This window comes from Pygoscelis adeliae, unplaced genomic scaffold, assembly GCF_000699105.1.
Source record: "Pygoscelis adeliae isolate BGI_AS28 unplaced genomic scaffold, ASM69910v1 Scaffold664, whole genome shotgun sequence".
Lineage (NCBI taxonomy): Eukaryota > Metazoa > Chordata > Aves > Sphenisciformes > Spheniscidae > Pygoscelis > Pygoscelis adeliae.
In genome coordinates this window covers 220,212-232,856 of record NW_008824762.1, presented here as the reverse complement: position 1 = coordinate 232,856, position 12,645 = coordinate 220,212, and the positions used below count along the sequence as shown (strand labels likewise).

At 38.9% G+C, this 12,645-nt stretch overlaps 1 protein-coding gene across 1 annotated transcript in view; it reads right to left on the bottom strand.

Moving 5' to 3' along the window:
- Nucleotides 1-12,645, bottom strand: part of CNTNAP5 (contactin associated protein-like 5) — a gene marked incomplete at its 5' end in the record, with an annotated part of 228,899 nt that overhangs the window by 54,857 nt on the left and 161,397 nt on the right. Inside the window, one exon of the mRNA XM_009323543.1 lies at nt 3,352-3,507. Coding sequence (XP_009321818.1) covers nt 3,352-3,507 — 156 coding nt within the window. The remainder of the gene's footprint in view (nt 1-3,351; nt 3,508-12,645) is intronic.

Here is a 12,645-nt window from a genome sequence, read left to right as displayed (position 1 = left end):
GAGATGAAAGACAACCTGGGAGAGGCATTTAAGGATCCAAAGGATCTCTAGAATGGACTTAAGATAACACAACCCTGTCTGGATTTCAGAAATGCTTTATTCTTTAGATCAGTTTAACACTTTTCCCCAATAATGCCTGTATAAAGAATGCACCTTCTGTTTGAAACAGGGCATATGTTTCGAAAGACAATTGCTTTGAAGGTAACTGCTTGAAGCTGTGGCAAATCCGTCTCATCTATACATAACTTGTCCCAACAGTTAACTATTTTCAGTGTTGGGGAAGGGGAAAAGAGAGAAAGAAAAAATTTTCTGAACTAGATTTAGCTTTAGCTTGCAGCTACTGGATTTCTATGAATGTTCCCACCCACTAGCAAGAGCTTTCAACAGTCAGGAATCTCTCTTTTTTGGAGGCATGCATAAACTACAGTCAAGTCACATTAAACACCTCTCCAGATCCCTTGCTTGGGTCAGGGTGACAACTTATGCCCTGCTCCCTCAGCAGAGGTCTTCTCCCATTCTCCAGCAAATACCATGAAGATGCTCCACTATTCTGCAGTGACAGAATTAGCTGTCATCATACTGCAGAGTTTGGAAGTATGGTGAGGAGCTGCATGGAAAAAGATACTTTTCACTAGAATGCTTTAATAAAAAGAAAGGTGAAAAATACAAAAGCTTTCTCCATATAGCATGCAACCAATTATATTCCTGTTTATCTGGCCAGCATAACTCCAGGGGGACTAACGGTGTCAAGTAAGAGCCAAGACACAGCAGCTGGCTCAGGTGTCATCTTAGATATCATTTAAAAGTCAGCATGCCTAGGAGTGCATATTGTGTGTCGTCAAACACCTGGCTCAGGACTTTTTTGAGGTCTGTTTTCTCTTGTATTTCATTTCTTTTGCTGCTCTGAGAAATTAGTAGCCGCTTCTGCATCCGAGACAGTCTAGGGAAACCAAATCAAAGCAAAATGCTAAGCCTGTCTCCTCTTCAGAAGGACGCTCCAGCTATTCTGGTGAGTTCCTACCTTGGAGCTGCAGTGAGCAGCCTGATTTATCTAAAAGGAGCGAAAATGATTTTCTGGTTTTCCACTCTGCAGCACCCATTTTATTTCATGCTAAGGCAAATAAATGCATCTACTGCTGTCTTGCTCCTTCCACTATAATGTATAGCAGGTTAAAGTCACAGTTCAGATCTCAGCAGGTTTCAGATTCAAATGCTCATTATATGTCAGGGGGTCAGTGTTCTAGCAGAGAAACACAAAAGCAATATTCAAGAGGCATGAAATTTCTTACATTTAAAAAATCTTTGTAAAGGTCAGGGGGGGTTTAGCTTTTAAAAAGGCAACCTGCAATTTAGAATACTACCAAAGTCCAAATTTCAAATGGATTAAAAACCAAGCCAAAACACCTGAACCCCCAAACCAACAAACAGTAGGCAGCTTAGCTGAGGCAACTTCTATGCATATCCTGTTATTATAATGAAATTAGGAGAAACAAGTAGCTCTGTGAGCTGCCAAGCTAATGAAGCATGATTTCCAACATCTCTCTCCCATGAGGGTTTTCCAAAATATAATAAAAGTGTAAGCTTCCTTAACTTCCTTCATGTGGGTTTTAATTGGCCTTTTCCCCTCAGCCTGGCATAAATTTTCATAGAATGTGTAATTTCTAATACTTCTGAGATTTCTCCTTCTCTGTTAAAGATGTTTGAAATGCGTCTGCTTGTTTAAAATCATCGGGTGTGTGGTGAAAATGGAAATAAACACCCACAGCATAACTTGCTTAGGTCTCATTTCCTTAGGAGACTCAGCTGAAACATTATAAAACTGCATTTGGCTTTCACCTTGCATTGGTTTGTACAACCTGGGTTGCACACTGTCCTGCAATCTTAGACTACAACCCCAATGGTCTGCCAGTGTAACACACCCAGCTCTGCCTGAGTAGCAGCTCACCAAAAAGCAAAATGTGGATTACAAACAGCACCAAGCACCAGTAAAAACAGATGCTTTTGATGCTCATGTGCAAACCTCACCAAAGTGCCTTTGATAACCAAACATTAAAGAAAGATAGATTAACATGCACAGCCAGGCCTTTCTATACAAATCTATACAAATCACATTCATAAACCAACATTTACATAAAGATCTTCCCAAAGAAATCCCCTTACAGCTATGATTTTGAAAGTGAATAGTTAACCCAGGGATATAAAGGGTCCAACTGAATAATCACATTGTCTGGAAATTAGGCCCTCTTGCAAATGCCACACATCGAGCAACCAAAAAAGCCCAACACTTACAGTGACAAGTCATTTCTGAATTTTTTTTTTGTTTGTTTCAGGACCCCTTACAGTTCCTTTCTACTCATTCTCTTTTAAGTGAAGGTTTCACAGGGATAATTTGGACACTATTTCAAACACAGTAGCCTATTACAGCAAGACATTTCTTGTCTACTTCCATTATTCGTAATTTCTGAACTACTCGAGGTTAAAATATCTTTTTTTAGAGAAAGGGCAGCAGCTCCTATCAGTGAGTGGTCCAGAAGGGAGAGAGGGTGAAGCAGAGTTTTCACATGTATTTTCACAGTGTTTCAAATTGTACTTTCAACAACACTCATCTGGCATGTCTGTCCCCTCCAACACACGTATGGAATTAATCGGGAAGTTCACCAACTAGCTCTCAGCTGCTAGAGAGTGTCTGAAGGTGCAGAGAATGGGAGAAGGTTGTGAGGTGGCCTTCCCAAATTCATGTGGCATCGGGGTACAACAAAGGTCTGAACCTGAGGAAGGCTTTGAACGTTCATGCTATAAGTCTAAAACTTCCTATAGAGACTGAACCAAAACCTAGAGAAGCCAAAGGAAGTCCTTCCATTGACTTTAAAAAGCTTGGGACCCAATGTAAAAGAAAGTTAAGGCACATACAGATATACCGTTTCATAAGAAAAATACAAGTCTTCTTGATACTACAGATTTCTTGTTCTTTAGCTGTCTGTACCTGAATTTTGCTCTGATGTATACCCATGCACCAACCTCCTAGAGCCTTTATTCATGCAATGCTCCAATTGAATCAATGGAAATTTTTAAACAAATAAAACGACTGGTTTTGGCATTCAACAACAAAGATTTTTTGAAGACAACCCATCCCAGCAACCTGCTTCAGCCAGATATCGACTTTTGCTCAAATAAGAAATTTAAGATGAAATCAGAAGTCCAAATTCTTGTTTGACTTCCATTCTCATTTGATCATACTCAAGCCATTCAAGCTTCCTGAGCTGTGAATCAGGAAAAGATTTAAGCCTTCTTGCCCTACTTTCCTATCCCCAGCTCTCACACAGACACTACTATACATGTTAAAATTATTACCATTCTTCTCTATCTGCGTCACAGTTGCAAAAATATCTCATATCCAGACAACTTTCTTCAAGTCCACACGCACACTGTTGAATGCCCGGAAGAGATCCTCCCCAGTAAAGATGCTTTTCATTGGCACGGCCAACCCACCAAGCAAATGGCATTCCAAGAGGGGAAAAAAGAGAAAAGAGAAAAAGAGAGAGAAAGAGAACTTGATAAGCAAATTGGATTCTCCTGAGAAGGAAAAAGAGAATGGAGGTGGACATGTTACATAATACTGAAAGAAAAGATGTGAACTACAGATGAAGTAACAAACCATAAACTTTGCCCAAGTTGCATTTTGTGGCATACATGTTGAGAAAGCAACAGCTCTCTGGTAATCCCGTTTGGTTTGAGGAGCAGACATTTTCCCCATAGGGCTCACGTGCCAATCACCCATGAGAACGTTGGCACATTTCAGATGCAAGGACTTTTGACGTGTGAACCCAACACCACTGTCTGCACCGGCTGCATCCGGTGTTTTTGTGTGACGCTAGAGGGGAAATCTGATCACTGAAGGAGTCTGAAAACAATTCTCCTGCCACAACTCGCACTGCACAGCTGTCTTGAACCACCCAGTATTGGCCAAGGACCTTTTGCAGAGTCTACCTGTTATGAAGAAGACTAGCTCTTAGATCAGGATTTTTTACCTTAAGTCGTATATAAAGAGCAAAAATCTTCAGAAATAACACACAAATTGACCTATTACTATGGGCTTAATACAGTTCCTCTCAAAACTAAGACCAAAATTTGTATCGGTTTCTACGGGAGCAGGACTAGGGATTTTAATGTGCTCTCCAAGGGTGGAATTTGCAAATGCAAAGCTCCATAAGATATTAAAACATCCTAGATTAAGGATTCAGGTAGGAGATAAGTGGGGAAAAAGATTTCCCTACTTGGGAATTAATTTGTCTCTGTGAAGTTATTTTCTATCTACAGGAGCTCTAAGATCTATGTATTTATATAAACCAAGATAGCTTTTGTTTAAATTTCATAATCCATTATACATCAAGCATTAAATATTAATAGTCAGATACAGTAAGCAGATTCAGATGTAATGAAATCCACGGATTAACATTTTGCTAAGACTGACTTTGTCTTCCAGCTCAGATAACTTTTTCATTGACTTCTTAATCCTTAAATCAAGAAATGTAATCAGTTACACACACAGGTAGATGGCGAAATTTAGCAAAATTGACATATCAAGACTTTTTGATCAAAGGAGCTTGGAAAAATAAACTGCACTGCTAATGTAGAAAAATGTATCAATTTATTCTTCTGCTTTACTAACATTATTAGTAGGGAGTATTCTTCATTATACAAAGCAAGAAAGTCTAAAATATGAAATGCAATCAAGGTTAACTGTAGAGTGTAAGGGACTAATTAAAATGAGTTTTAGAATCACTTGGCAAAATTAATTCATATTTGTTTTCCTTCTAAGCTTAGACTGCTGAACTGTAAATTCATGAAAAAAGGAAAATAAAAATAGGAAGAGTAACTCCATTCTCATGATACCAACAATTAAGACATGACGAATTTGACCGATACCCAGTGGTACTCATTAGAAAAACACAATTCAAGAACATCTAAGGATTCATCTTACAAAAATGTGCACACTGATTTTAGGTCTCATATTATTGTCAACCCATTTATTATTATTTTCTTTCTTTTCTTTTCAGCTGATTTTCTTGCAGAAGTTGATTGCTGAGGCCAGTGAAACAGGTCTATACTATATTATTGGGAAATTACTTGGTAAATCTTGGAATAGTAATGTTAATTGAATAAAAGGGTGATTTGTCTAGCAGTTGGAATAGATATTATACAGAAGTGCTTCATCTAATTTTAAAAGTGCCCATTCTGGAAAAAAATATTTAGATAAAGATAAATCCTTTAGGCCATCAGCAAATAATGGTATTCATTAATCAAATTCAACCTATGTCAGGTTCTTTTGGCAGAAATCATTATATACTTAAACATAACAGTGAAATAAGCAATCATTCACAGGAATTAAGAATGAGTAGTTTTCTGATGTCTTTTTCAGATCTGTTGTTATTTGTTTTATCGAGCAATACCAAGAAAACACATACACATTCAGATTTATGATATAGACTGGGGAAGTGGTAGAAGCACCACAGTTTGAGTCATTTACAACTAAATTAAATACAGTGCTAAAAAATAGAGCATTCAACATTATAAGGAACAACCTTAGATTGTCAAGAGAATAGACTATAAAAAACCAGTGTCTTTTCAAAAATTCTATTTATTAGGCAGAGTTCTGCCACCCTTTACTCAAGATGAGTAAATTTTTCTCCCTAACTAGTCCCTTAGAAATCAATTGTAGTGTTAAGGAAAATTATGCCCTGATTCTTCAAAACTCTTTTCCATGTGCTTAATTTTTAACACATGAGAAATCACAGAGCTATTCAGCAAAGCTTTTAAATTTAAGGTACATCAGTAACGTCTGAAGTGTTTAGGAATTACTGAAACATATATTGTATGTCATATACCTGTAATGCTGAAGTAATGTAATATTTCACTAGCAATGCCATTCAATCTATCCCTGAGTTCTGTCCAGAAAGTTTACACCGTTATACCTTGGCAGAGCTGGAGGCTGCCTTGCATTGAGATTGAGTTTGACCAACAGATGTTGATTAAGATTCTTTCTTCTAAGCTTGTAGATTTGTTGCAATATCTTCACTTCTGTAATCATGGTATTATCATTTTTTCAAAACATTATCAATACTCCTCCACCTCAAAAAGAATTCATTTCCTTCCTGTGGTGAAGCCACAGACTAAGTCAATGACATTAATCAAGGAGTTAACATGGCCCCATAAACTAATGGTTACGTATATCAGTAGAATTCCACTTTAAAATTTCTAAGCTAAAAAGTCCATTTAATAAGAAGTGCTACTAATTCTTCATTCTGTGCTTACATTGTACTTAGTAACAAATTATTCAGTCAAAAAAGGTAGTCAAAAACCTACTGCACAAATAAAAGTATTATTTTCCGTGCATTTTTGTCTATTTGGAACTGAAAAAAAATCCCCTATAATAAATTTATTAAGGTTGTATTTGAACTCCATACTATGGTTTTGAAGGAGAGTATGTGTGAAAAAAATCCCAAACCAAGCAAAGCAAACAAGACCCAAGTGACTGAATTCACCATTAAAAGAACAGAGACCAGTTTCTTTCAAGTGATTTCTTCCTGTACTGCTCAAGCTGCCTTTGGAAGGTTTTAATTTTGATAACAAAATCCTCAAAAAAGGCAAATTTTTTTTATTTCCTGCAGAGAACAATAACCTGTTCTGTGAGGATGCTGTCTGGAAGCCTCTACAAACAGCTGTGTTATTTACTTCACCATTTTCATCATAATTTAATATGGTATCGCATAAAAGAACCAAGCAGGCAAAGAGTATTTTATATCAAACCAAGTACTGCTACTTGTTCACACTGCCAGGCACAGGCTGCAGAAAGTAAGGTCGGCACAGGTCTTCTGAAAGGAAAGAATAAGGGAGCTCTTGATCATCTTGATGTTTCCCTCTACCTGTCTCCATAGGCTGGTCCTTTGTGGTCTATTGGTCTATTCAGCAGCTACTGCGCATATGTATCTGAATAGCCAAGTAAGAGTTTGGAAACCCTGGCGTATACAATACTGAAACACATGGACAAGAACTCAGTTTTTCTCCATCCAGCAAGGCACAGAGGGTAAGCTCCTTTCAAACGTCAGTTCTTCAGCAGATCTCCAGTACCTGCTCCATCAATGTGCTTAACTAAACTGTTTGTTGTTAGTTCTCTGTATGAAATCTGTTCCAGCAGAAGCAAGGCTGGCACAGACTGTACAGTTCACAAGCACAGAGGCTGAGGACTACGAAGAGAGTAGCAGACACACGGAGGTTGTTTCCAATGATCCTTAAAAGGAGATGCAGATTGAGATCAGATTCACCTGCAATGCGTATCTGGCTCTCCTAGTGACAAGAATGGCTGAACACATATTCGGTGTCCCTCTACCAGCTTACAAGAAAATGTCTGTCCTCTTAAATCTCACTTGTACTGACAGTTCTCTCATTTTCTGTATTAGGAGACATTGACATTGCTAGCAATACAAGCTATTTTTAAAGGTTTTAGGCTTACCCATGTTTTAAATGGCAGAGAATTTTTTCAAAAATTCTTTGTATAGGCACTCAGAAGCTGGAGGAGGGGGAGAAGCAGCATATTCCGACAGCATTCAGGACTAAACTACTATGTATATAAATCCCAAGCAACTTCTGTGAACTCAGTTTACCTTTATATAGGCAGAAAGTCTTAGCATTGGCTTTTATGTTTATACAGCATGAGTTAAGAAAAAGCCATGCATTTTTAATAGTATTATATTTTAAATATTTGTCATGATTTGTCTACATCATTTGTCGTGTGGTTCTTGTTATTGCAACAAACAAAAATCTGACGATGCAAATATAACAAGATAAACTGGATCCCTTGTTAAACTCCTGTGCTGTATAAACCTAAAGTCTGACCCAGTAATTACATACCCCTAACACAGGTAAGGCTTTTCAGGTACCCAAGTTACTGAAACAGGTCAGTTAAAGGTCTTTTCCACCACCACAGCAAGTCAATTTATTTATATCTGTCTGTTGAAACACTGAAACCATATTGCATTGAAACAACATTCTCTTGGCAGTCTTCATTTTCGTTTTTTTCTCCAAAATCAAACTGAGTTAAGCAGAACTGAATTTGTTAAATCTATACATGTTACTGATGAAAACATACATTAATTTACATCTATGCTGTTTTCTCTTAAAAGGAAAGATTCACATATCAAGAGAGAGTGAAAACTGGGAAAATATTGATTGTAGAATTGCATAAAGCAATCAAAGCTAATTCTTTGCTACCACACTAAAAATATCTGTTTGCACTAACTACTTCAACAATATCAAATCCTGCAAATGGCTCACCTGATACACTGAATATTATGTGAAACAAGCAGTTAGCAGATTTTATTTATATATATCTGTATATATACACACATATGCATATGACGCAATTTCAACCTGAATAACTGTATCCAGAGGCCAATCCCAAGTACAAATTATGATCTCGGCTAATCCACTTTTAAAAGGCTCTTGAAAAAATGGAGAAAGGGGTAAGAAAGCGAGAACAAGGGAAAACCATGACTCAATATTTTTTGTAAGTTTACCAAGGTCTTGTTTTCCCATGCTTGATTTTTTTCCATTGCAACATTTTTCTAGCCTTTTTAATCAGAATTTTAAACATTAAATTGAAGTAAAACCAAATTCTTCCCCTTTGGCCATTTCAACAGGAAAAAAATACACTTTTGATAAATCAGAGAAAAAATGTTTATAATAATTCTGGACAAAATTATGGACAAATTGGAGAAATATTCCATATTTAGTGGATTAATTAATTAATATATTCTTAGAGGCTGTTTGTTCAGTGAAGAGGTCTATGGTGTTAATGACTCAGAACCTGTATTGGTTTAAATGACAGCTCACACCTCTGGGAGGATACACTAATAACACAAAGCGGGGTGAACTCGGGCTGTGCTGCATTAACCAGTATGTGCTACCCATTCTTTGAAGTGGATGCTGAGATTTAACAATGAAAAAAGTTGCTCTTTGGTTTACAGTCCCCAGTGAGGGTCTCGTGGCTCTGCTCCAGCCAGAGGGAAGCCACACCTGCCCTCTGAGGTGGCAGGCTCTCTGCACTTCACAAACAAAACTCTGGTTTTTTAAGTCAAGATCAGGTTATCTTGGAAAAAATGAATATATGTAATACGGACCAGGGAAAAATGAGAATCCCCAATGGTTCCTTTGACCATTATTCACTGAGTGAGCCACCAAGTCGTCCAGTTGTTTTTGTGCTGTACACCTCTGCTTCCATGTGGACACACACCTGTTTTATGCCTGGCTCTTCTCTTTTCAGTACAGCCATAATGACCAGCTAACACTTCCTCCCTTTTGCTCAAAACCTTCCTCATGGCAATTGTGCAATTCAGATTTATTGTCCTTTTTCTTTCTTACAACTGTAACCCACGTACCACTGCCGTAATGTTCAGAGATGCATTGGAAATCACGGCTGGTCAAACACTGCAGCAAGGCAGATGCCATTCTGTACTGAGTATCAATGGTGCTGGCCAGTGTTACTAAGATTCGCGCTGAATTTGATGTCAATTTTGGGTCAGATCCTGTAACCCTTATTCAGAGCAGCTATCTGAAAGTGAAGTAGTCCTGCTAATGCCAGTGGACCTAGTCCCTGGGCAAATGTTACTTAGTCACAAAGTCTGTCCCTCATTTTAAAATTATTTCGTTAAGTGTGGTTAGGAAAAGAGGAAAGAAAGGCAGTACTTTGTTGACATTTTCTTTCTCGTTATTCAGCTTTGCTGCTAAGGTGCACTGCTTTCATACAGAGTCCCAGGCTGATGGAACTGCTTAAAAAAGAAAAAAACATGCAGCAGCATTTGTCTGCATCTCTTTCTCTTAAGCAGAGAAACCGCGTCTCCCTCTGGAGCAGCTGTTACCATGGTGTGCTCTGTTCTTCCTGGAGTTGCTAAGATATTCTCACAGATGAAAATGGGCAGAAAGAAGGTAAATAAACATGGACCTTTGCTTCTTCTAGATTTAACAGGAGGCTAATGAGCAGAACTGCTGAGTTGCAATGACAGAGTTGTGCCATCACACACTAACAGCGCTTCAGTAAAAGCAAAATCATCATCAACCCTTTGAGAGACAGATTTGAGGATGGGCATAAAGATTTCAGACCCAAACACTTTTATATGCTGAGGAAGATTGAATCTACATCCAAACTAAAATTTTGTGCCTCATGAATATCTCTGCTGAAGGCCAAAGAAGGCTGAAAATATTATGAGTACTTGCATTCTCCTCTGCCAGCTCAGGCTGGGTTGTTTTCTCAATAAATTTCTGGCCAAGTGACAAGTTTCCTGAAAGATGCAAGTGGGACTCCAGCCAGCAACAGAAACTATGGGAACAGCTGAAGGCATCCAGGTTAGGAAGAAAAAGCAACAACAACAAACCAACCCAAAAACAAAAGTGCAGAGAAGATTACAGCTTTTAGGGACAAATGACAAAACAGAGAAAATATCAGCTTTGAATCCTCAGTTTTGCTGAAGATGGACTGGATATCCTACCCCATTGAAACAAAAAAATTATCTTATTTCCTTTATGTCTTGCATTCCAGCTCAGTGCCACTTCAAACCTGTCCCCCTTGCTTTCAACTTCTTTTCCTCTTCCTCATTCCCCTTTTCCTTTCCTGTTTTCTCTGTTTAGCCTAATTCCTCCAGGTAAATTCAGCTAAACAAGCCCTGCATTGCCTTAGCAGATAGGCCTATAACATTGATGCATGTCCTGCCACATCCTTACTCTGTGCTGGGATCAGAAACCCATCAGTGGCCTGGATTCAACTGCAAGTGAACAATGACCATGGGTAAGCCACAGTGGGCTCCAACATGACCCTGCCTGGGCAGAGGAGCAGGTCCTGCTCAGCAGATGTCTGGACTTTTTTTCCTATGTCATAGGTATAGCCAGCAAAAATAATGGCAATAAGAGGATGCCATCATTTGTGCCCTCACACTGCTCATTCAGCTCCTATGTGTTCATTCTCATCCTCTTTCACCAGTACCATCTCACCCATTTCCACTGGAAGGCCATCTCCTGTGGTGGCTCAATACAGTGCCCAGGACAATGGTCTTTTGTTCTTAATCAATTCTTCCGCATAAGTATAAAAATAGTTAGTGAGAGTAAATAGTAGCAAGTGCTGAATTAATGGATTAATAAACAGAAGATAAACCAGATCATGTCATTCCAGTTCTTGTGAAAATGCCATGGGGTACTGAAGGATCATAGGTGATTAAGACTTGGGGTTCTCTGTATCTGCAGCAGACCAATGCTCCTTAGTGGCTCTCAAGGGCTTGAGGAAGGCAACAGGAGTGACATTCGTAGCCACCCTGTTATGCAGCTAGTAACACATCCCAGTCTCTCAACGTCCTACTGAAGTCTTACCCACGTTATCTTATGAGCTCACCAGTTGAGGTGGCCTGGTTTTGGATCACCGTATACCACATGGATTGGGGGAGAGCATGGAAGAGATGAGTGACTTTGTAAGTTCAGACAGATCATATGCTCTTCTTCAGAGCTTTCTTTTTAAAGTATTTTATAATGGATGTGAAAGGGCTACAGGGTAAGGAGAGGCTACTGAACTAATGCACCTTATAAACTATTACAGTAGTAGGTGAGAGAAGTAGTTCATCACAGCAGTTTTTGTTCTTAAATGCTATTTACGTTTTCATAGAGGAAAGCAATTTCAGAGCCTAAAAATAACATCGCAGAGGACAGAGGGGAGTAGTTGAAGTGTCAAAGACTATGAATGGTGCATCAAACCGTAAACCAATCATTTCACCACAGGAACACTTAGTATACAACTCTTATTCATGGAAATGTTGAAGTGAGACAACAACTTTTACAGAACTGTAAAAACTACATTACAAGCAACTGTCCCGGGAAAGACTGCCAGGAAGAAACACTTTTCAGTTCATTTATTCACTATTATTTTCCAGGGATAAAAAAAGCCAGATCCAGCAACTGGTATAAATGCATCTGGCTCCAGCAAAATCAAGGTAGTTGTGCTGATTTGCACTCACTGAGCATCAGGCTGTTCACAGGAGGACAAAATGGTTGAGGCTGGAAGGGACCTCTTGAGACCTTCTAGTCCAGCCCCCCCACTTCAAGCTGTTCTGAAACAGATTTGGGTTGTAAGAATTCCATAGACAAACTCTGTCGCTGTCATTGGGACAGGTAAAAGCACCATCTGCAGGTATGCAGTGACTGAAATAAAGATCTGAAGGATCTATTTTTAAAGGGGGTAAAAAAGGAAAATTAATTATATATTTGACCCATTTATTCTTGAAAGATCCATAGTGACAGCTCAAGCTCTTGGGATAGGGCATGGATGAAGAGTAAGAGAGGGACCCTACCTGCAGCACTTTGCACCCTGTGCACTCAGTGGGGTGGAAGAGTGGACCTGTACAGCAAAGCCCCCAGTTCTGCACAGCTCCCAGCCTCATACACTCTCACCTGCCTACCATCCTGAGCCCTTCATCAAGAAAGTCCACAAAAACCCAGGTCTACAGCCTGGCCTAGTGGTAGTCTGGAAGCCAGGGCATAACTCAGAGCAGGGTTCCTCAAGTTTATGGACACAAGTCAATTGGAGTAAAGTCTAGTGGAATTAATACAAGG